Source organism: Episyrphus balteatus, chromosome 2, assembly GCF_945859705.1.
Source record: "Episyrphus balteatus chromosome 2, idEpiBalt1.1, whole genome shotgun sequence".
Taxonomy (NCBI): Eukaryota; Metazoa; Arthropoda; class Insecta; order Diptera; family Syrphidae; genus Episyrphus; species Episyrphus balteatus.
In genome coordinates, this window is record NC_079135.1 from 78,449,320 (window position 1) to 78,474,738 (window position 25,419).

At 32.9% G+C, this 25,419-nt stretch overlaps 3 protein-coding genes across 4 annotated transcripts in view; 1 reads left to right on the plus strand and 2 right to left on the minus strand.

Moving 5' to 3' along the window:
- The window catches only part of LOC129910877 (uncharacterized), a 244,216-nt gene extending 230,673 nt beyond the window's left edge, over window positions 1-13,543 (minus strand). Inside the window, exon 1 of the mRNA XM_055988465.1 lies at window positions 13,533-13,543. The gene's annotated coding sequence lies outside the window, so the exon portion shown is untranslated. The remainder of the gene's footprint in view (window positions 1-13,532) is intronic.
- The window catches only part of LOC129910871 (transmembrane protein 132E), a 125,644-nt gene extending 104,713 nt beyond the window's left edge, over window positions 1-20,931 (minus strand). For both annotated transcript variants that reach the window (XM_055988460.1, XM_055988459.1), the window contains exon 1: window positions 19,886-20,931. In XM_055988460.1, coding sequence (XP_055844435.1) covers window positions 19,886-19,934 — 49 coding nt within the window. In that variant the 5' untranslated portion in view covers window positions 19,935-20,931. The remainder of the gene's footprint in view (window positions 1-19,885) is intronic.
- Window positions 20,932-23,953: 3,022 nt separating this feature from the next.
- On the plus strand, window positions 23,954-24,671 carry LOC129910777 (COA8 family protein CG14806, mitochondrial). The gene is made up of 3 exons (XM_055988315.1): window positions 23,954-24,066; window positions 24,125-24,358; window positions 24,429-24,671. The coding sequence occupies exons 1-3, from the start codon at window positions 24,013-24,015 to the stop codon at window positions 24,636-24,638; spliced, it is 498 nt and encodes a 165-aa protein (XP_055844290.1). The 5' UTR covers window positions 23,954-24,012; the 3' UTR covers window positions 24,639-24,671.
- Window positions 24,672-25,419: the final 748 nt, after the last annotated feature.

The window sequence follows — 25,419 nt, forward strand, 5'->3', positions numbered from 1 at the left end:
GAATTTTGTTTTTACTCGAGCTAGGTACTAACACGAATTACGAAAGTATGAATTGATTTTGAAACGATGTCAAATCAATGAGTTTTTTGGTACGATTAACCTTGAGTTTTCTCAATCACAAATTCGCACAAAAAATTCTTTGAAGCTAGGCTTAGAGACTTCCAAAAGTCAAGCATTCTTGGGTGCTTGTAATTAATTTGCAAGAATACAAGGAACCTACAATATACCGCCGACTCCGAACGGCTAAGCAGAGATGCATTTTTTCATAACAATGATTCTCCAAGAGGCTGTGTAAATTCCTCGCAAGAGATAATACCTACTTGATTATACCTTTAACCTATCTATAACAACAGTTTCTGACAGTTTGATTCCGAAAGACTTAGTAAAATACTTAATTTAAAACATTCCACGTTAGACCAAGATCTGGGATTGCCGATGAAATAGATAATGCAGTAATTGCTGTGACATGTTCCCAAAGATTTCCACCTTCTTACAAGAAAAAAAATTCTTACCTTTAAGAAACAGCAATGTTTTCTTCATTACATTATACATATTCAAGTCAAAAACTAAATCAAGGAATTTGAGAAGTTTTTATGAGAAGGCCTTGACAGTAGGATACGTTGTCAGTTTCAGATCCAGTACAAATGGCGCTAGTTGATCATTTCGGTGTACTTGTGCATTCACAAGCACGTACTCTTTTGACGATAGCACGAATTGACCACATCCGAACACGTTTATCTTTGACGTAAAGCGACGTTGACGTCGCCGTCGACGAGAAGAAGAAAATCAGAATTTTGTAACGTTTGATGACTATCACTCGACATTGACATGTTAGTTGAATCAATGTGTATATAAAGCTTCTCAAATAAATGGCGTCACCATTGAATAAAGAAAATACAATACCATCATACAATAAGTTATTTTTACTTAAAAAAGAATATATAAACAAATACCTAATATAAAAACAATAAAAAAAAAATATAGTGGCAAGGCAGAACACATTCGAAAGAAAAGTTGCAAAGTATATCCTTCCAATGATCGATATATTCCGATAAATTATGTTTGTCAATTTTTTGGATGGTCATTCAAGCGCACTAAAACCTTAACATAAACCCAGAAACGTACGACCAATAAATGCCTCATCTCTCAGTACTATCAATTCTAAGGACAAAACTAAAACAAAGGAACACTATTTTTTCTTCAAGAAATTTATTGTTTCGATTGCCGCACGTTTCGTAGTTCAAGAATTCCGACAATCTCACGTGGGATACACTCAAAAACAGGGCTATATCGCTAAACACAAAATTTCGGTAAATCAACTGAATTGATTTTGAGTTCATAATTCATTGCATTGAATTATGAGCTTAAAATCAACTCGGCATTAATTTTTGATTTCAAAATCTTAGTCATCAAGGCCTTTTACATAGATACTGTGAACGGACAAGGATTAATCTTTTTCAAACGACGTTAAATCGATCTTCAACGCAATTTGAATCTTTGTGCTATTGCCTTTTGCAATTGTGAAACATACGTCGAATATCGGTCTCAGATAATAATCTCGACATTTTTTATTCCTGCCAGTATATATGGCATAAAATAAAATTCTTCCGAACCACGGATGTGTTTCTTATTCAGATAATTGATACGAGTAACATGCAGTGACTGTAAACACACGTGACATTTTTCGAAGAAATAAACTCCTACTTAATTTTTTAATGCCCCTAACAATAAAAAGCCTCTTAATTTATATTAGATACGAATCCAATAAATATTTTAATCGCTTTATAATCCCTAAATATCCAAACTAATGTAACCTACTTATTAAAATTGGTTGATGAGAAATAAAAAACAAATAAAAATAAAAAAACAAACACCACAACTAGTTACACAGCAATAACGAAAACACGGAACGAAATTGATACGAATAACAAAAAAACAACAAAAACAACTATAATAGTACAATATAACTGGTTTGTTTGAGGTGCATCTATATCTACCTACACGGTTAATTCAATATGATTTCGGTGACATTGATCTCCTGTATGCACAATGATTTTGTTTTGATATCTGAACATTGATATCGATTGTTGGTTTTATTCGTTTCGATGTTCGTGTCGAGCTCTATTCATACATATATGTATGTTGTAAGACCAGTCTGGCGGATTCGCTTGTCTTATTTTTCATTTCAACTTGAAGATTTATGAGTTTACAGTCTTTTCGTTCATTTTAGTTTTTTTTTTGTTCAAGATATAGAACAGAGTTTTTTCGTGTCGGTATTTTATGTTAAATACAAAGCGTTACTGACAACTACCGTTTTGAACGTTTATGATATTTAACCGACCACAAAATGATCTTTTAACATGTTTTTTTTTTTAAGAAAATTTTTCCTACCAATATGTTCTTGTTATAAGAAGAGTATTAAAAATAGATAGACAGGTGAATTAATCATATTATCGCACCCCCGGTGGAACAACGACGTAAGTGCAAATTTTGAATTTTCTGAGTTAAGTATGCCATAGTTTCAAGAAAAGGTATTTCCTTCCGATGAAACAAAGACCCAATTGAAAATTTTCTATTTGTATCCAGGGGGCAGAAATTCCTTTGGACCGTTACATTGTTTTCAAACGTTTTCAAAATGTTTAATCGAGTTTTCTGAAGAATCAACATTTTTGTACTTACGTCGTTGTACCACCGGAGGTGCGTTATGATGAATAGATCCATCATTGATTTAATTCATTGATAATTTTTATTTTTATTTTTGACTGGAAAAATACCCAATTATAAATGTTTACATATATTTTATTTTAAACTTTCTTAAAATAAAAGTCTTTCAATTTTATTTGTTAAATTCAAATGATTTGTGATTTAAGCCTAGTACGCTGCTGAAGCGAAAAGAAATTTTCCATACAAAATTTCGTGAACGAAATTCTGAACGAAAAATTTAGTTTTGCTTTTCGTTTTTCAGTACGTAGCTCTAGCGAAAAATTGGAGATTTTTCACTCATTTGTCACTCACTTTTTACTGTCCTGTGCATTTTTCTTGACTCCAAGAACAGTGTTGACAGTTTTTTCTCATTTAATTCATTTATTTCTTGCTTTACAAATTATTTTCTGTTGATTTTTCTTGATTTTAAATTAATTTTGAATTTTTTTATTTTGACTTTGACAGAATACTCGATGATATTTTTTCGTTAGCATTTTCGTTGTCGACTTTAGAGTCTTGATAATTTTGCGTTTCGCATCAGCAGCGGTCCGAGAAAATTTTCAATTGTTGTACATTTCCGACGGAGAGATATTTTTGATATTTTGCATTTTCTCAAACATTTAAAAGTTTTTAACATGACTTAAAATGAAAAACAATAGGTATTGAATATTAAAAATAAAAATAATACTTAAAAACGTTATAGCAGGTTCCGGCCAAAGCAAATAAGATAATTTTTAATACAAGTTTCAAAATTGAAATGAGACAATTTTATCATCTTTTACACAAAATGACCTTGCATGTACCCAATTCTTTCCTTCATTCACTCAAAACATTTAATTTTCTAGCTAATTTCATCCACATGACGCGGAAATAATCTCAAAATTTCAAAATTGTTTTTTTCAAAAACTATGGAATTCCAATGTTGAATTAAAAAATAAAGCGTAAATTTATGGCTTTAAAAAAAAGGTTTAGTAAGGTATTGCAAGTGTTGTCGATGTTTTTATATAAATTATCTTTTAAATTAAATCTTTTAAAATAATTAAATTAATTTGATTTTTCCTCATGCCTAAATGGGTCCAAATAGACTTCGATTGTTTTTGTTGATTCCTTCTTGATAAAATAAAAGTCTTCGTCTTATAAAGAACTCTTTAATAACAACAATAACGTCTGAGCTTGATAACAATTTAATGAGGAATACAAATATTTTAGAAATTTTCACAAAACAAATAAACAACAGATAAATTAATATTTATAACAACAAGTAATTTGAGCTGAGTGGATTTTGTACGCAAATGAATATTCTAACACTCCTCCTCATTTGCTTACCAAACCACATTTGTTTCGTAAAAATTCAAGTCGAGATGAAGCAAGAGGTTTTGTAAGCATATCAGCCAACATATTTCCTGAAGAACAGTACTTACATAAAATGAAATTTTCATCAACATAATCTTTAACAAAATAAGTTTTTGTATCTATATGCTTGGATCTATTGCTTAGCTTCTCCTCCTGAATCAACTTTAAACAACTCTGGTTATCTTCGAATAAAGTAGTTGCAGTAGACTGTTTGCAGTCAAAAGATGAAAGAAGTCCTCTTAACCAAACTGCTTCTTTACATGCTTCAGACAAAGCGACAAATTCAGCTTCTGTGCTGGATAATGAAACACAAGTTTGCTTTCTGCATGTCCAGCTCACAGGACCTCCATTCAATAAGAAGATGTAACCCGAGTTTGATTTTCGGGATGTTCGATCTTCTGCCCAATTTGCGTCTGCATAACCCATCAACTTTTCTTTTTCTTCGTGATTTTCAATTCTGCTCAGTTTAAGTTTAAATGTTGAAGTTCCACGAAGATATTTAAGAACTCGTTTTAGCTCTGTCCAATCTGTTTGGCTTGGAGAACTAGTCTTGCTAGCTAAAATCGAAACTGATGCAGCAATATCAGGTCGCGTGTTAGTTGCTATATAGAGCAAACTGCCAACTAACTTTTGGTATTTCTCGTTGTTCATAAGAGGGCTTGAGTCTTCAGTTTTCCCGTACCCTGGATCAAGTGGAATTTTGGAACTCTTTGAATTTTGAAGGCCATAATAGTTTTTCAATGTATTGCTTCTGCCGAACACAAAAATTCCCTTGACCGTCCTTGATTACTTCAAGTCCTAAGTAGTGATGTATATCTCCAAGATTTTTTATTTCAAAGTGAGATTTCAACAGTCGTTCTGTGTCTTCAATGCATTGCTCTGAAGTACTCGCAACGATGATGTCATCAACATATATAAGAAGATAGATTGTTGTCTTGCCCTTTTTTCTTGTAAACAAACATCGATCTGATTTGCTCTGATCAAATCCGTTTCCAGTCAAAACTTCTGATATTGTTTGATTCCAAGAAAACGCTGCCTGCTTCAATCCATATAGACTTTTTTGAAGTTTACAAACAAGATGTTGATCTTCAGATTGAAATCCAGGAGGCTGCTTCATATATATGTCTTCATTTAACTTACTGTTTAAAAATGCTGACTTCGCATCAAAGTGCTTTACTTTCATTTTTCGGTGCCCAGCTAGTGAAAGAAGAATTCGGAAAGTGGCTTGTCTAACAACTGGAGCAAAGACTTGGTCGTAATCGGTTCCAAATTTTTGACTAAAACCTTGTGCAACCAATCTTGCTTTAAATCGTTCAACTTTCCCTTCAACATCACGTTTAATCTTATATATCCACTTGCAACCAACGATATTCGCATTTTCTGGAGGTCGGACTAGAGTCCATGTCTTATTTTTATTTAGTGATTCCATCTCTTCTTCCATTGCAATTTTCCATCTAGTATTTTGTTCACAAGTAATGGCTTCTTTGTAACTATTTGGCTCTTTAATAAAACAAACTTGTGAAACATTGTTTATACAACTAGTGAATCTTTCCGGTGGTTGCCCTTTATTTGATCGTGATGATGACCTTATTTCTTTCGTAACCTCTTCATCGGGAAATCCTTCGAAATTTGATTGGCGTTCTTCAGAATTTGTTTCACTTTCATCATCATTGATCTCAATTGTTGTAGGTTCATTGATCTCAATTGTTGTAGGTTCATTGATCTCAGTTGTTGTAGGTTCATTGATCTCAGTTGTTATAGGTATTTGCTTTAGATGTATTTCTATTTCGCTACTTTCACTCGTTTCCAGATTTTGATCAGCAATTGTAGGCTTCATATTAACAAACTTGACATCACGACTAATGACAATTCTTTTCGATGTCTTATCGAGTAGACGAAACCCCATCGAGTTCTCATCATATCCGACAAATGTTAATAAAGAAGCTTTGTCATCCCACTTTTTGCGTTTTTCTTTTGGGATGTGAACGAATGCGCCTGATCCAAAAATCTGAAGATGCTCAAACCTAGGCTTACACTTATGCCAAATTTCAAAAGAAGAAGTAGGTAAAACACTAGAAGGCAAAATATTTTGAAGGTAATTAGCAGTCATTACAGCCTCGCCCCAATACTCTCGACCTAGTTCAGCATCCAAGAGCATGCATCTCGTCATTTCAACTAAAGACCGATTTTTTCTTTCGGCCGTGCCGTTTTGCTGTGGGCAATAAGGGGCAGTATACTGATGAGCTATTCCTTCGTTCTTCAAATACTGCATGACTCGTCTATTTTTATACTCTCCTCCGTTATCCGATCTGATAACTTTAGGCTTTTTGGAAAAACGAGTTTTGACCATTTCAACATATTCCTGGAGACATTGAAAAACATCTGACTTTTCTTTTAGTAGAAAAACTGTAGTAAATTTGCTAAAATCATCGATAAAAGTCATAAAATATCTTTTGCCCCCAGGTGTTGTATATTGCATTGGCCCACATAAATCACTGTGTACCAAATCTAAAACTGCAGTACTTTTGCTTTTTGAATGAGAGTTAAAAGGCAAGCGAGTCATTTTGCCTTTCATGCATATTTCGCAGACATCAGAACAACAACAACTACTTATAGGAAATTTGGATTGACTCACCAATTTCTTGACAGCATCTAAACTTCGATGTCCTAGCACCCTGTGCCAGTAATGTATGCAGTACAATCTGTTTGAAATCATCATTGCTTGTTGTTTTCTTGTACTTTCTCTTAGTCTGTAGAGATTACCAACTAAATCAGCTATCGCAACTATTTCCCCTTCCGGAATCTTGATTGTGCATAGCTTCTTATCAAATTTGAGGTATAGTCCCTTGTTTACCATTGCTCTGACAGAAATTAGACTTCCTTGGAACTCAGGAACAAAAAGTACGTTCTCCACTCGGATTGATGTTTCTCGGTCTTCGACTGTGATAAATAAGCGACACGTACCTTTTCCACTTGAAGTTATTTCTTGACCATTAGCGAGAACGACTTTTTCACTTCCTGAGTGTTCATCAAACGAAATGAAGTTGCTGGCTTTATTCGTGATATGACACGTTGCCCCGGAGTCAACAATCCAACCATTCATATTTTCGGAACAGGACATCAAACAAAATTCGTTCGACGTCGTTACTTTATTAACGGACCCCTTTGGTTGGTTTTTCTTCCATTGGGCATATTGGCTACATTCTCGTTTGATATGACCACTTTTCTGGCAAAAGAAACATTTTTTGTTAAACTTACAAAAATTGTTTACCTTCAGCACAGAATTCTTCTCTACACCCATGTTGAAATTTCTTTTACAGCATTCTTCCAATAATTTCGATTCAACTATCGCTAATGTAAGATCGGAATCTTGCCTTGCTTCTAGTGCAGTAACTAATGTGTCGTATGACGATGGAAGACTGCTTAGTAAAACTGCTACTCTCCATCTATCGGACAATACTTCCCCCAACGCCGTCAGCTTTTCACACAATGTCGTCATCTTTTCAATATGAGGTTCCATCTTCTCATTTTCATTTAGCTTGATACTGCAAATTTTTCTCATTAATTGGACCCTATTAGTCAGGGTTGCTTTTTCGTGGTAATTTTGCAGGTTCACCCACGCTTCTTTCGCAGTTTTGGCTGCCCTGATATGGACTAATTGGTTGTCTTCTACCAATAATCCTATCATGCTTTTTGCATTGCTATCCGCTTTGAGCCAAGCATCTGCATTTTCCGCAGGTTTCGCGGTGTCGATAGCTTTCCAGGAGTCATCCCTCCTTAACAGTAATTCGACCTTGTACTTCCAGATATGATAATTGTCTCCATTGAGTTTAGTTACACAACTCTTGAAAACGTCCATCTGGGCCCATAATCTGTTGATTCCTTCTTGATAAAATAAAAGTCTTCGTCTTATAAAGAACTCTTTAATAACAACAATAACGTCTGAGCTTGATAACAATTTAATGAGGAATACAAATATTTTAGAAATTTTCACAAAACAAATAAACAACAGATAAATTAATATTTATAACAACAAGTAATTTGAGCTGAGTGGATTTTGTACGCAAATGAATATTCTAACAGTTTTGACTCAAACTACACGCCTTAGCTTTTTGTAGCATCTTATACGAATCACCCTACATGACAAACTGTGAATTTTTTTCATGAGAATTCAAACTTATATGCATTCTTATGGTTTCATTATTTCAAAGCTATTTTGTTAGACCACTAATCTAAAAACTAATGACAAAAGTAACGAATTACGTACTAAGAAAATTACCTAGTTGAAGAAGAAAAAAAAAACTTGGTACAGCTTTTTTTAGGAAACAATAAAAGTCTTCTTTAAATTCTTCGAAGTCTATGAAGAACTCGGATGCAGAATATCTTTAAAAATTAATTTTCTGCATTCTCATGTCGAGTTCTTCCCAGAAAATCTGTCTACGATTTTATGAAGCAATGACTGCAGTAGATAAACGTCCCATGTCGAATTATAAGGCTCATATTATAGGTACGTAACTTGACAGTAACTATTTATATGTATTTTTCCCTTAGTAATGAAGAATTTTGCAAAACTTTTTTAGTTAAATCCTTCTTATAAGGAAAATGCTTGCCAATACAATTTTAAGATCTTCTTTGATAGAACTCTTTGGATGAATAAAATAGAAATACTTTGCTTCTACAGTAAATGAATGTTTTTTTTTCCAAGTGAAGGGCACAAATAATTGCACGACTGGGTTGCATAAACTCGTTCTTGTACTTGTAGTTTAAGTAAACCTACAGTAGCGAGCAAAATGTGATACATAATTTTTAATAAGAAAAAAAAATTACTTCCACTTCATCGAAATTATTGAAATTCAGTAATAATGTTTTATAATGTTTAATTAACAATTCGATAAACAAATACAAGAATTCAAATTAAACTTTCATTTCCAAAAGACTAACATTAACATGTAACCCCGCAAAAACATCCAAACTATAAGGCCCTGTTTCGTTGTTTGCTTGACCTGTTAATCTTTGAATTATTTAATTGGGCCAATTTGACAAGTATTACTATGCATCAGGCTAGAAATTTGTCACTTGGTCAGACGAAACCAAAATAAATCATTTCCAGTCGAACGGAAAAGAGTACCGTAGAACCGGGTGATTTTGGCCTGGCGGGTGACTTTGGGTTTGACATGGACACTTTTTAAAAAAATTGTTAATATATGAAGGACTTGTTTGATTTTTTCAAGTTTCTTTGTAAATTCGTATAATTTGATGAATTAAAAAGTGATCATACTAGGTTTATTTAATTAAAATTAGATATTAATTTATACTAAAATTTAGTTTTCTTAAAAATGCTAAAAATAAAATCATCTGAAAATGTTGGATGGTTTGAAAATGTTGCAGAAATAGGATTGCATTAACTCCGATATGTGTATTGTTTTGCAAGTTGAATTACTTTCATTATACCTTTGTAACTATTTCATAAAAATTAATTTTAATTTGTTTATAAAAAATGCCATATGGTAGGGTGACTTTGGCCGGCATATCGGGTGACTTTGACAGAACAGTGCCGAAAGATATGTTTCCTAGGCTTCTAAAAAAAGTATGGGACAGCTTACATGAGAACGACAAGGCAAGGGAAAATTTGATATCTGGCTTCCGGGCAACTGGAATTTATCCATGCGATAGGCAACAAGTTTTAAGTTAACTCGACAAAACTGAATCAAGAACAGATAATACTCCCAGCAACATGATGAACCTTAGCGATTCAGTATTGGACTATATGAAGAGCCTTCGGACCCCGGATACCTCAACCAGGAAGCCAAGAAAGAAAAAAGTTAACATTGAACCAGGTGCTAGTGTCACTATGGCGGACTTCACATTATCTTCGAGCATTTTAAAACATTCTCCCAATGTAAATGCACCCGATGATGCCACTGAAGAAATGTCCACGGATCAGCCCGGCCCACAGTGCGTTGACCAGTGGACAAAAATAAAAAAATCAGTCTATTATATGATGAAAAACCGGTGCTTCACATGTAGGGCTTATATTCAACACTAATAAAACACAGTTTTTCACTACTTAAATATAAGATTCAAAAAGATTAGTGGTGTTTTTCATGATATGTTGATTATTCAAGCTAAGGTTCAAATTGATGTTTATCATTTTTTTTTAAGTGAAAACAAATGTTCTTGACTTTTTTTTTTGTTAATTATCAAAATGATTATCTGAAGATCAGGTGTGTATGTCAATTTGTTTTTGTAAAGTGAAATTAGTATTTAAAAAATATAACCAACAAAAACTCTTTTTTTTGTGACTCAAAAACTAAATTTATATCAGACTGTAGCAAGCTGTAGCAGAATCTTGTATGCCACAAGGTTCCCTTATGTTTCTACTTTCTTATCATGCTCACCTTTTTTGCTCATACTTGCTCATCTTCAAAATATTTATATTTTTGTAGACTCATTTTCAGTACTAAAAAATAAGAACTTTTTGGAAAAATTGGCTTAAATTGTAAAATTTTCAAACATAAAGGTGCTTTATGAGTTTATTTTAAGAAAACAAAAAGCTGTGGATTCTAAAGCGCCTTTCAAAATATTTTGTTCCAAAATATCGGGGAATTTAATTGCACTTTTGTCATTTTTTGGACAATTTTCTCATTTTGCCAGCATAGTTAGCTCTCATTCGATATTATTTAATTGTTTATTATTTTTTTGTGAAATTTATCATTACTTTGATGAAATATACCATAAATATGTGTTTCTGAAGGTTTTGCCTATTCAAAGAAACACAAATTTTTTATATTCTGATTTTTGTCCACATCCCCCATACACTCCACGCACTGTGCGGCCCCTCAAAAATAAGTCACAGCCGGAAGCCCAGACAGTGTCATTCCTGCGAAGAGGTGGGTGCTGGGTACAGTTTCATATACTCATAGAAAAAAGACGTTGCACAAGTCACCAAAAGTGATCTGGAGAAGAAACTTCCTGTTCCAACGGTTGACCACAGAGAGAGACTATTTTTTTCCATATCCTTTGAAGGATATCAAAATGTATGCTAATTTTAAGGTTTTGTTTTTTTTTTTTTTTTTTAATCAAATAAAAATCGACAATTCTGTGTACGAAAATAAAAACAATACCCACATGTTTTAAAAAATCTGCTCTTTCATTTGGGCTGGGTTAGACTGACGTGCTACTTGTAGTTAAACCGGAAATATAGCAACCGTCCTACCGGCCAAAGTCACCCGGAATGGAGGGTGACTTTGGCCACCCATATTTTGGCATTTATCTATAGAACTGTCGGACAGATTTCTTCAAGATTAATCATACCTATAGAATGAGCGAAGTAGGTAAATTGGTTGAAATCTTCATTAAAAAAAAAAATTATTGCAGAAGTTATTCACATTTGAAATTGAAAACGTGCCAAAGTCACCCGGTTTTACGGTACATGTCAAATTGGCACCACAAAAAATTTAAAAAAGACGTTGTTCTTGTGGTCCAATGTTGGCTCATTGGTTAAAATCAATATATAAAGAAAACCAAAAAATATCTCGATATTCGTAGTTACTTAGGTAGGTACCATTTTGTTTAAAGTTGTATTTATTTGTAATCTTGTAATTCAGGACTTACATATTTTTACTATTCAAAGTAACACGATTTTTTCGCTAGTAAAGAGAATTCTACCGCCCCCAATAGAACACGGTTACGTATGGTTCGCATTAAAGTCGATAAGTAACTACCACTTAGTCGGTAAAAAGTTTGAACTTAAAACTATTCACAATGGAATAAAACAAATAACAAAAGAAAATGGTTAAAAGAGTTTTGCTTTTTTTCTTTCTATAAATTTTCTCATTAACTTCCATTGTATAGCATAGGCAAAAAAGGATATCGCTAACAATTCAATCCCGTAATGACTACTAGGTTGCTATATATTTATGCACACTATACATATATTTTTTTCTTTAACCTTCATTTCATTTTAGTATCTCTATTGTTTCTGTATTCCAATGAATATACAAAACAAAAAACACCTCCTACAACAATGTGTTTTAACTTTTTTGTTATTAAAATTCCATGACATCTGTGTGAGAATCCCTTGCATTTTTCATTATTTTTATAAAAAAAAAACTACTTGACCTAAATATAAATGTGTTTTATTAGAAGAGACTTTTCAAAAACACACATAAAAAAAAAAAAATAATGTTAATCAAAATGTCCAAAGCACGAAAGCATCAAAAAACAAAATAAAACAAAAAAAAATACTCAAGACAATTTACAAAGAAACTATTTTGTTGAAAAGGTTCAAGTATTCCTCCTCTTTGGCAAGGGGGTACTTGTTTTAATGCAAGTAAGACAGAATTCCCATCATAGCACTTTTCAAAAAAAAAAAAAAAAAATATTCTTAACTATATACGTATGTGAAGATACAACATGCGATATGCGAATCAAACGATGTATCTTGCATGCCCATTACATGATGTACTCGTATACACATACGTGAAAGGTCAACTTAATCCTTTTTTGTTGTTGTAGTTTTTTTTGTACCCCCTTCCCACCCATCCCCTTTTTACCGGTGATGGTGGTATATTATAAAGTATTATATATTATGACGATGTTTGGTGTATGGTATGGTTGACGCATAGAATAATAGCTGAGCTTCTGTTTGTATTTGACACTCTCGAGAATGTGTGGAGTTTACGGGCTCATTATAATTATTTGTTTTGTTCTTTATGTTGAATGGATGATGTTGGTAGTAGACTTCTCTTCTTTGCAAATGAGAAATGTAGGTTCTTTATTTTTGTTTGTAGGACACAACACACTAAGAGTGACAGAAACATGCCATGCAAAGATCTTTCAAGCAAGTTCAGAATGTATGACGGATACACGCTGTCAGAGTCTTCCTCTTCAAACTTTACCATCGTCCTCATCATCATCACCATGCGCCATAATTTTGTGTTCCATTAATTAACAGCACCTTAGAATGTTGAGAGAAACTTAATGAAACATGGTAGCAAATTTTTTCTTTTGCTTTTTTTTATTCAAAATGAGTCGAGGAATAAATATAATTATGTGTAATGAATTTAGAACCATAATGAGAAGCCGATGTTTTTTGTTTTTGTTTTATTTTTTATGAAAAATATTTTTCAGTCAAACTGTTTTAAAGTAAAATCTAATGTTTACCAATACGATATAATTCTTCTTCTTCAGTTTTGCCTAATAAAATCATTTGAATATTTATTTACTAATTTAATTATTCCTATTGCATTCTTTAAATTACCTACATCTCATGTAAACCTACAATTTATTTCTTCTTGTCGATTGGCCATAATAAATATCATCAAATTGACGATGGATCAAAATTTTATCCAAGACAATTTTTAACCTATTCATTCAATTTGATTGATGCTTGAGAGTTCAGTAAAACTCTGATCTATGAGACGTACTCTTTCAGTATTTTGCAAACAGTTCCAGCAAAACAGTAAGCTCCGCACTGATAAATTTCGTTCTTCCATAAGAGCGGTCGAACACTGCCAACCATAAAACTTTTAACTCGCAGTTTAACAGCCGAATTTAAGCTCTAATATAATAAGAATTTGTCATACGAAACCCCATGAAGTAGCAAGGCCTAGCGACTAACAACTTTTGACCATTCTTGTGTACATGTAATCAATTTGAATGAACGGAAGGGATTTACCATTTAGCGCAGAGTCCGAAGGGGTACGCAGAGATGCACATATTCATGACAATGATTCTATTGGAGGCTTTGTCAATTCCTCTCAAGAGGCAGTATTCCTTTTTCTTTAATCATTTTGCTTTACATCTTAAAATTAAAAATATGAATTTGTATTCAACTGGTGTAGGAAGCTCAAATGCGCAATTGCAGCGGCCGATCATTTGATATCGACACAACGCAACGGTCCCGAGCTCTCACTCACATCAAGCCACCGTTGTATGGTTGTTACAATATTGGTTCTTCGAAATTTCCGCTTTACTCCAATAAAAGTCAGTAAGAATTAACCAAATCTTAGCGTCTTATACGAGTAGGATACCATCCAACCGATAAACATACGGCCGTGCCAGGACTAAACTCATTTCATTCTAGTACTTAAATGTTTTGTTTTATTTTGAGTTCAAAATTAAAAAGGAGTAACTACTGAGTCGGAGTAGCCAACCAATAAAGAAAGTTGAGCCTCATAATTTATTGACAATCATCAAAGAATTGTTTAATTTATTCTTTTCTCTAAAAAAAAAAACATATTCATAGCTCTGCAAAGTCGTAAAGTTTTTTGGCGACATGATAAGACAAAAAAGAAAACATTTTAACGATTACTTATTTGTGTCAACATCTATGTACTTACAAAGAAAGCTTCTTATGTGTATAAAGCTTTGTTTTTGTTAACCTTAATCTTTAAGGAATGGGTGTTCAATGTTCATATGAATCTGGTAAACATTGAGAACAAAATTGTGGGTGTGGGAATTGTCTTGAAAAGTAGTGTGCCAAACACCCCAGCATCAATTGATGCCAAATTACTCTTCTTTTATAATTGCTTTTGGATCTGGTTTTTTTTTTCTTCCTTCTTTTTTCTCATTTTTTTCGAAAATTAAATTAATTAGGTTTGCAATGTTCTTTAAAGACAACTCTAATATGAGTATTATATCATCCCACACAGACAGTAGTTATCTATATGATCTTAACAACTAGATTCTGTTCAAACTGCGGCCTGACGACCTCCGTGAAGCCATCACTGCGAACATGTATATTATTTTTATTACGTTTTTTTTATTGATAAAAATTTTATAGTTTGGTTTCAAGACCTCTCAAATGAGTGAATGAAAATTATACCTAATTGACGAAGATTAAAAGTCTGGAATAAAAAAAAAACACCATTTTCAGAATCTTATACACTGCAAATAATTAAATCGGTGCTAGATAGATTTTTTAGTAATATTAATATATTTTATCAGTGTGAAGCCAGTTTTCAGAGGCCAAAAGTTAGTAAATATTCTTGCCTTACATTTATGTAAAGTTAAGCAAGTTCATTTGCCTTGAAGGTGACTTTTATTGAATAGTATAAGAACATGTTAATACACATAAAACTTTTGACATTCGAAATATGTTTTGTTTCATTTGTAACCTGTTAGCTGATCAGTAGTTCCTTTCAAATTAGAAAAGTACTTAAGATAAAAACGCACTTTTTGGGTTAACATTTGAGTATCTTTCAGAAATCTGATCTCTAATTAATTCTCAAAATTTCTCCAAAAAACCTGGCCAAGGAAAGTTGTATTGTGATGTAATGAAACCAAACGTGTATATTTTCAGCAAAGCTTATATCAATAAAATATGCGAGAAAACTTTAAACTGACGAAAAGTCTAATATCCGGCATCAGATTTCTTGCGCGAGGGGTAACAGATTTATATTAATATTAAGAGAAGGTTTTTATAATATCTATGGCAAATATGTCTGCCGGCTTGAATGGCTCCGATTCTGTGAAGAAGTATAATAACAGTTCCAGTTTTCAGTTCCCGGATCTTAGACTATTCGTGAGTTTAAAGTTCTCTCGCATGTTATATTTTATTTTTTATTTGTGATTATGGAACAAAACAAAATTGTTTGCAGAATAACAGTTCATTATTCCCTGATACCAAAACATTTGGTTCAAGTGAGCTTCCTTGTTACCTTCTGTCTACTGACTGGTCAGACTGTAAAACAAAATTTTAGTAAAATAAAATAAAGGTGATATTTCTCTATTCTTGTGGTCGTTATTTCAAAAGTTATTAATCTCAAAAAAGGGGTTCAAGTCCTTTAGACCTAAGAATTGACGACTTTTTTCCGATTAATAAATTTATTTCAAACCTTTTTGAATATTTATGTCCATTTATTTAGGGTTTAAGGACTTTTTTTTATCAATGTATCTATTCAGCATTTTAGTGAATTATTTTATATTTTTTTGGACTTAATTCATGAAACTTAGAAAAGTAAATTACGTTAAGAATACCTGCGGCACGGGAATGGATACAAAGAATTTTTGAACAACCATGTTCCTGTAAAGTTTTTAATGGTAGATTATCAATTGCAAGAAACAGAAAAATATGCTATGGAGTTATCAGGCTAAGGCTAATCACAAACGAATTGAGATGAAATATAGAAGACCTCTGGCCCTGGCTGGTCTGGCTTCTAACCTTAAATGCAGCTCGGACTTACTAACACCTTTGCATTTAAGTTCATAAAAAAGGGATCTAGGTACCTATACATAAAATGAATATATGCTTATAAATTTGATTTTAACCTTTTCCATAGAACAAAATTGAAAGCAATATAATTATATCAATCTTAATTTACTTCAAACTATAATTCGCATTGCGTGTTCTATAGTTTAACTCAAACTAAACGGAACAACAAACAAACGAACAAAAAAATGACCCACAAGCGTGTAAGACATAAAAAATAATGAAATTCTTTCGTCTACAAATAAAAAATATAAAAAAAAGAACAAAAAAGAAATAAAATTAACTTTATGTATAGAGTTGTGAAACCAATTTTTTTTTTTTATATTATTATTCCACCCACTCTTTTAGCGCCCATTACCAAAAAAACTAGAATCCAGAACAAAATTAATACATATACACACATATAAGTATGTATGTATTTATATAAAACAAAAAAAAATAGCACTGCTCAAAGTCAAAGCAAACGGAAAAGCAGCGATGATGGCGAACGACAAAAAAGGACACACGCAATCATAAGCACATAGACAGAAAACAGAAAAGGCGAAAAATGATTCTGTATTATCGATTGATTTTTCCTCCCATTTTCCACCACCTCCTGCTCAAAACAACGGAACATTTTGTATGATAGACGACAAAATGACGATGACGACAATGATGCGATGACAACACGGCAACGGCAAACAGCGCATAAAGTTAAGAGACAAAAATTTTTAAACGAGGATAAGGAAGAATGAATAGCTATTTTGTTAAATCATAAAACTCTTAAACGCATTTAAACAATTTCATTACAAATTTTCAAGCCTCATAATGCGACACGACGAATCTTTAATAAAAAATAAAAAAAAAAGAGAGAAGAGTAGAAAAAAAAAATAATAAACTCAAACCAACCCCACTAAAGAAGGCAATGTGGGGATAAAACATACAACAACAACGCTAATGGTAAACACACACACACATACATTCTTATAAAAAAAGGGACTTTTGTGTACAAAACGGAGAGAAGACACTCATTCTCCGTAGTCAAGCCAAATGCAGACGAATTGGCTCGGCTTTGACGTTAAAACAAAAAAAAAAGCAATCCGCAACTTATCGATGGGCAAAATTTTAATTCCCTCATGTAGAACAGTGACTTGCCTTCAACGTTCGTCGTTCGGTTCGACACAGAACAAGAACCACCCGACTTAATGATACGTCAAAGTCAGCTAAATTAAGGGCTGTAGACGATGATTTTAAGCTGGCAAGCTAGCAAGCGCCAACAATTTACCTGTGCCATTCCATCGTCGCCCTAACACCACCAATCCCCCTTCTAAAAATATCAAAATTTTCCATTTACAACTACGTAATATTAAACTATACCATCTCATCAGGCCCACCTCGGATTTCTCGATTTTGGCTTTGCCTAACACAATTCGGGTGGAGGACAGCGGAAGGTTACACAAGTGTGGTGTAGCAAAGGAAACAAAATTGGAAAACTCACAAATACATTCAAAAACATCAAGAAGACTCTGATTGTGACTACGCTACTGCTACTACAGTCAGTACCTTACTTTGGGGTACGTTTTGGGTTTCACATTTGGATACGACTGGAGGGAAAACTCCGCAAGGGGATGAGAAAGCTATGCCGTAAAAATACCGAGGGCGGGGTTATTGGTGGGGTGCTGTTTGGGGTGGCTTAAGTTGATATCATTCATACAGGGTAACATATCCTTAAAAATTCCGCTACACACATTTGGAATTGGAACTGGAACACCAACAACAACAACAGCTCTCGCTGCTGACGGTACGGTTGTTGTTGAGAATTTTCATTATGTCATAGACATAGCGCCAGCGAGGAGAGTGTGTACACATCCGATTCCGACTATGACTCCGTCTCCGACATCCTCTATATTCATGTCTCCTTTTTCCAACACAACTCGCTCTAGCACTGCCACTATGGTTGGTTCGGTCGGTTTTTTTTTTTGGTTCGATATTCGGTTCACTGTTTCGTTCAGTGCCTTGTTCCCTTTGCTTTTACGCTATAGGTACTTACTCCTTGGAGTAGTAGCTAACCATTTCTACCTTTTTTGCCAGCCTAAATGGCGATGTACGATGAAGTAAGTTTATAGAAAAGACAAAACAAGTAGCAGGCAGAGAATAGAGTAGAGCGGAAAAAGTAGGGAAAATCGACATTGGAAGAGAGAGAGCACAACCGCCTGCGCCAAGTCTGATATCGCTATCGATTGTTTACCACTACTACTTTTTATATAGTCACAGTCAGAGTCACTTGTTTTCCCAACAACAACAACAAAAAACTTTTTGTGATGTGTGCACGGTTGCCGTTTTGGTAGAATTCTGACAAACTTGGTAGGTTTTTTTTTGGCTTTGGTAGGATGGTAGGTTTAAACTCGATTTGGTAGTTTTTGGGTCACCTTATGGAAACAATTTTCTGAAAATGAAATTATTTCTAATTTCTAATTTTTTAAAGACTAGGTATTAAACGCGTTATTCCCAAATTTATTTAATTTTATTTATTCAATTTCTTTCTCATTATGGATTGCAAAATCAATTTTAATGCATAATGCAAGAGGAATGCATGAAATGAGTTATGAGTATAATGTTACTTCATAACGTGGTATTAAGAAACTCTTTAAAAAGTTTCTGTGGCATGACAGAATCAGATTTTAACTTTTGTAAGCAAATCATATTCAACTCTAATGGGCATTTTTTTGTTTGTTTTGTTTTCATATTTATTCAAAAATTGTAGTTGAAAACGAAAACTTATAGGTATTGCTTAATGGATTGAATTTGGAGTTACTAAGGAAACCTCGTAACTCCACCTTTTTTCGAAAATTACTTTTGAATGCAATTTTATAGCAAATATGTCAGCGGAGTAACCCAGAAAATTTGAAGTCATTCCGAAAACTCTAAATAGACTTAAATTCAAATTTTGCAAAGCATTTAACTCCCAACTACTATGTTGTTTCTCTACTTTTTCGTCTCTCCTGTAAAATTTTGTATTTGGGAGCTACGAAGTTTCCTTAAGAGGCCGACGATATGCAAATTTACTAGGCTTTATCTTAAAATAAAATGAAATAGCTCGTGTTTTAAGGTATAATTCCAATAGCCGCTTTTTTTAAATAAAAAATAAACTAGTCTTGTTTGTTTGCGGAAGGTAGTAGATAGGTACAAACATTTTATTGAACCCAAAAACTATATCTTTTTTGTATAAGTTTTTTTTTTTTTTTTTAAGTTCAAAAGTTTTGGATTTTGCAGGTTTTTATTAAGTTTGGTAGGATTTTTCAGCAGGTTTGGTAGGATTTTTTTTAGGAGTGGCAACCGTGGATGTGTGGTGGATTTTCTCAATTTTACTCAATTTTGTGTCCCTTTTAGCCTTTTGACTCTTTGTATGAATAAGGGAACAAGGAAGTAAAGGGATTCAACTATATAACTTACTTTCTTTTAGCTTTTTTTTTGATTAAATATGTTTTTTATGGAAATAAAAAAAAAAAAAGAGATTTACATAAAATCTGTCCCAAGTCTTTTTTTGGGTACAAATTTATGCTTTAGAATGTCATCTTTTTCTAAACATGGAAATAAGGTTCTTTTAGTTAAAATGTAGATATTTATTAAACTTACCCAAATTTAACAGCAAAGCAAACAGTGGTATCCAAAATAAATCCTTCATCTTGAGAGTCGTTTGTGATAAATATCCTTTTAACTTGTTTCTTAAACAAAACTAAAAGGAAAAAAATCCTATTCTTTCTTGCTTTTCTTCTCTAATATGTATCTTCACTTTTTTTTCTACAACGACAACGTCGTCGTTGTGGTTGTTAGTTGTTTTCTTCGTCCTCGTCAGCCCTTTTTTTTGGAGAAAGGTATAAGTAGGAAGACAGGTAGAAAAGGTGTACAGAGAGAAGATGCAAGTAGGACTGAATTTTCCCTTGATTTCCCAGATGGCTTTTGCTTGGGATTGAAACACCCTAACACTGTGTATTATGATGGTTATCACTTTAGGAATTTTATTCTTTTACTTGCAAAAAGAAATCCCTTTTTCTATATGTTTAGCACTTTTCACACAGAGCAAAAAATGTAGATTCTTATATTTTATTTTTTGTTATAAAATTAGAAGAGCAATTTTATTTCTTAACTTTATCCCGGTCCGTAAAGTAAAGAAGCCATTATGATGGATGACTCCTCTAACAACTGTGCGGAGGAGATGAGAACGAGGACGAGGAGTTGTGAATTCCAAGAGACTATTTGGTTGATCCTCTTTTTTTTTCTAGTACGATATTTTAGGATATTATAATACTCACATTATATTGAGAAACACTACTCTTCTTCTTGTGTAAAAAAAATTCACACAAAATACATAATAAAACACCAACCAACACACACACACACCCCCCGAAACGAGTGCAATGTGAATTTATTATAAACAAATAATAATCTTGTTTTGCAATCAATCACATTGAATGAAGATTGTATGGAATTTTTTTCTTTCTGAATAAAAAATTGAATAATTTTTGTAATTTCTCTCAATTTCTTTAGCCGAACGCACCGAGAATCCGTCTTCGCAAAACACACCACAACTCAAATTGAGAAAATTCGTCGAACTGAATTGAAATTTTAAGTTGGCCCAAGAAAAATATATTCTTTCTACACTTGGCGCTGGCGTTGTGTGAAAAATGTATATTATCGCTGTAAGGTTGGGAAAATTTTGGGATGTTTTTTTCTGTGGAAAATGTCAAAGAGAGTGAGAGAAATATATAGTATAGTATAAATTTTGTTGTTGGGAATTGTGATATAAAAAACAAAGTAATTTTTGTATGAGTGAGATAACAAGAAATGTATTGATGTTATTTTTGTAAGAAGAAAAGAGACATTAATATAATCATAAAGAAAACAGATGGAATATTCGATAGCTCGAAACAAAACAAAAACAAAAAAAAATATTAAAGAGAGATGAGGAGAAAGAAATCAATGAGAAAGAGAATTGATGTGTTACTTGTGTTGTGCTACTCACTCCCAAGGGTGTTTGATGAGAAAAATGAATAAGCTAGCTTTCAAAAGATAGAGATTTTTTTTTAAAGAGAATTGTTATATCTCTTTTTTTCTTTTTATAATTCGAACATAAAATTTTTGAAAATAAAGAGAAAATAGACAAGTTCATCTTTCTGAGATCTTAAAAATGTTCTGTTGCCAGTTATTGGTTTTGGTTGGGGAATATGTTCTTTGTGTGATGCATTTAATCACAGCAATCAATTTAAACACAAATTTGTATGAAATATTTGCACTTTTTGGGTTTTACTGGTAGCTCGGAATATACTTAAAGGGGTATTCATGGAACCAAGTAAACGTAGTAAAGCCTAGTACGCTGCTGAAGCGAAAAGAAATTTTCCATACAAAATTTCGTTAACGAAATCCTGAACGGAAAATTTCGTTTTGCTTTTCGTTTTTCAGTTGGCAGCTCTATCGAAAAATTGTAGAGTTTTCACTCATTTGTTACTTACTTTTTACTGTCCTGTGCATTTTCCTTGACTCCAAGAGCAGTGTTGACGGTTTTTTCACTTTTAATTCATTTATTTCTTGCTTTAAAAATTATGTTCTGTTGATTTTTCTTAATTTTAAATTAATTTTGAATTTTTTTATTTTGACTTTGACAGAATACTCGATGATATTTTTTCGTTAGCATTTTCGTTGTCGACTTTGGAGACTTTAAAATTTTTCGTTTCGCATCAGCAGAGTACCAGGCTTAGCCTATTCTGTTACCTGTTGACATACTAAATAAAGCTAAAAAAAAAAAACAAGAGAAATAAATGTATCTCCTTTCTTTTATACTCTAATGACACTCGATTACCTGCTTGCAAGTTGTGATAACCCCCTAAAGCCTAGTACGCAGATCACGCTAAAATTTATCTTTCATACAAATTTCCTCCAAAGATAAATTTTAGCGATGATTTTTAGCCAGGAAGTACGCAGTTCACGCGCCAAATTCGAATTCTCATCTACTACTTTTGCAAAAAGTCTCCATTCAATTTAGCAGCTCGCGAAATAATTCTCAGCGCATTTTTTCACAGATACATTTTGACATTTGTGGTCATTGTTGTTGCTGCAAGGGGCAAAAAAACCTTGGAATATATAAAAGAAGAGGAACAAAACAAAATAGGGGTATTCACGATCCGATGCAACTGGTCTTGTATCATTGCAAAAGTGCAAAAGTGTAAAATCTTACAATACTACAACAACAAACTATACGGATTAAAATTTTACAACAGTCTTGCACTTTTGCTATACCCTAGACCTATTGCAAAATAAAAATACAATAGAGTAAAATTATTTTTGACAGATGGCAGCTCACCGTCGCGTCGCCCATGATAAACAGTTTGTCTTTTTTATTCTGTTTATTATGGTTGTCGGCTTGTCGGTACTCATGTCCCGTAATTTAGTTTCTTTTGATGTAAAATAATTTGTGAAAATTAATTAACCCGAACAAAACAAAAGGCTTAACTACATTGGCTCAAAAAGTGAAAAAGTACAAAAGTGAAAATTTTCAAATGCATTTTTGCATAGTTTTTCGGGCTGGAAAATTAAAACAAATTATGCAGAAAGCTTATTTTTGGGTCTAAAAAATAATTTGTATACTCTTTTTCATAAAACAATTGCACTAGCCAGAAAAAAAATATTTTCACTTTTGTATTTTTTCAAAAAGTGGTGTATGTAGTTAAGCCTAAAGAATTAAGGCTTGGCCACACCGGAGGGTATGCGGTATAGCGGTAACGATATTTGTACTAAACAAATTCCGCACCTGAACGTTGATGTGTCAGTTTGGAATTTTTTTCATACAAGTACCCTCTCCGCTACCCGTACCGCTACCGCATACCCTCCAGTGTGGCCAAGCCTTTAAATTATAAAAAATGGAAAAAAAGAAGAAGCAACAGTGGAGGAACAACCCTGTTAAAAAAAACATCATGGATTTCATTCATGCTTCAATATTTACTATAGATAAGAAAAGGGGCGTTCACGATTTATTGTAAAAAAATAAAATTTTACATTTTTACAAGGCCTGTTGCACCAGATCGTGAATACCCCTAATGAGAGCGTAAAAAAGTATTCTGCAGGTAAAAAAATATATATGTATGTTATATTGAATGTAAGTATAAAGGCTTGGCCACACCGGAGGGTATGCGGTATAGCGGTAACGATATTTGTACTAAAAAAATTCCACACCTGAACGTTGATGTGTCAGTTTGGAATTTTTTTCATACAAGTACCCTCACCGCTACCCGTACCGCTACCGCATACCCTCCAGTGTGGCCAAGCCTTAAAGGCTTGGCCACACCAAAGGGTACTTGCGGTAGCGGTACGGGTATTTGTATGAAAAATATTCCACACCTAAACGCTGTTGTTCTAGTTTGGAATTTTTTTCATACAAATACCCGTACCGCTACCGCAAGTACCCTTCGGTGTGGCCAAGCCTTAAGTTAATGAAACTATGATTCAGCCGTTATTTTTAAATTTAAATTTATCTTGGCTTTAGCGAACGTGTGTAGAGATAAAAATTGTCGAGATAAAAATTAGTTTAGAGCGATCTGCGTACTGGGCTTAAGAAAACACGCCCATGCCACAGAACATGTTAAACCAAATTCCTTGCATATGAACATGTCTTTTTTCGACATCGAAAACACCTGATTTTGAAATGTCAAAAAAAGTGAAGGAAAAAAAAAACAAAAAGTTGCAACCTGCAAAAAATTATCAAGTTAAAGATGATTATTTTAAGGAAAACTAGAAATTTTGCAAGAATATCTAATATTCGCAACGTAATATAATAATCTATTAACTCAAACATATCCAATGTCTAAATGAAACAATTTTTAGTTCGCAGACAAAACCAAACCTGCAACTACCATCGGACTTGCCGAGAAACCTGCCCCCGAAAGTGTGACCAGTGACTACATTGGACCACCAGACAAGGAATCCAATCTTCGACCCTATGTTCGTTGTATTCCCAAAAATGAAACACCTCTAGCAACTGAACTTAGACTGAAACAAATAGAAGTTGAGAAATGGAATCAAGAATTTTGGGCTAAACACAACAAACGTTTTTATGATGTAATAATGTACCATTGGCGCTATAACTAAAATCACTAAAAAAAAAAATAATTTAAATTTTTAATTTTAGGAAAGAGAAGATTTTATTAGAATGCATAAAGACGCAGGTATCGATGAATTGTCCGCCGACAAAATGAGTGAATTTTATAAAACATTTTTGGATAAAAACAAAAAAATGCATCTTTATTACAACATTTCCTGGTATTTGAAGAATTTCGACTTGCTAGTACTAGCTGGCCAGGTTAATGTACAAAAGTTGTTTACAAAATTGCAAAAGTAAAATATTATTATTTATTGTTGATTTAAAATTGTATTTGCATTATTTTCTGTTGCAGTACATATTTATTATATAATTATTTATATAAAACTAGGTCTAACTTAGAGTAGAGCTCAAATTTATAATACAGGTAAGAAGCTGCTCTTTTTTTTATACAAAATTGGTTTAGAAGTTCGTCTAAATTGTCTACGAATAAGATAAACAGCTAATGAAATATGTCCCAACATTTTTTTAATGAGCTAATTATTGCTTGAAAATTACCGACTTTACAACAGCTTCACTAATTCTCTCTAAAACGTAAAGAACTCAAAGGAATTTTCTGTTAGTCGTTTGACATAAAAACGACTCGCTCTGGACGCCAAAATTAAGCTTTAACACAGATTGGCGGTCCTAGAGCAAGTCGTTTTCTTGTCGTTTTAATACAAACGACTTAACTATTAAGTGTGATTTTCTTACAAAAATTAAAACAGAATTGAAGATTTACGAAAGGTTCATTATTTTTCTGAGTTAACTCAGAGTAAGTTAATCCTGCAAATTAATTAAACTCCAATTAATTTAATCAAAGAACAACACAAAAAGAACACTGATCACATTCGCAAAATTAAAAAAAGCGAATATACGTTATTCTATTGTCAAACTTTAATTTTTTATTCGTTAAAGTGGCTTTTCATTCGGTCTCATCATGAATTCCATTTTTGTCTCAAATTTTCTAACATTCCCGAAAAAAAAAACAATCATGAAGCCCGTTCGTAATGACAATAATTCTGTGGTCAATCAATAACCG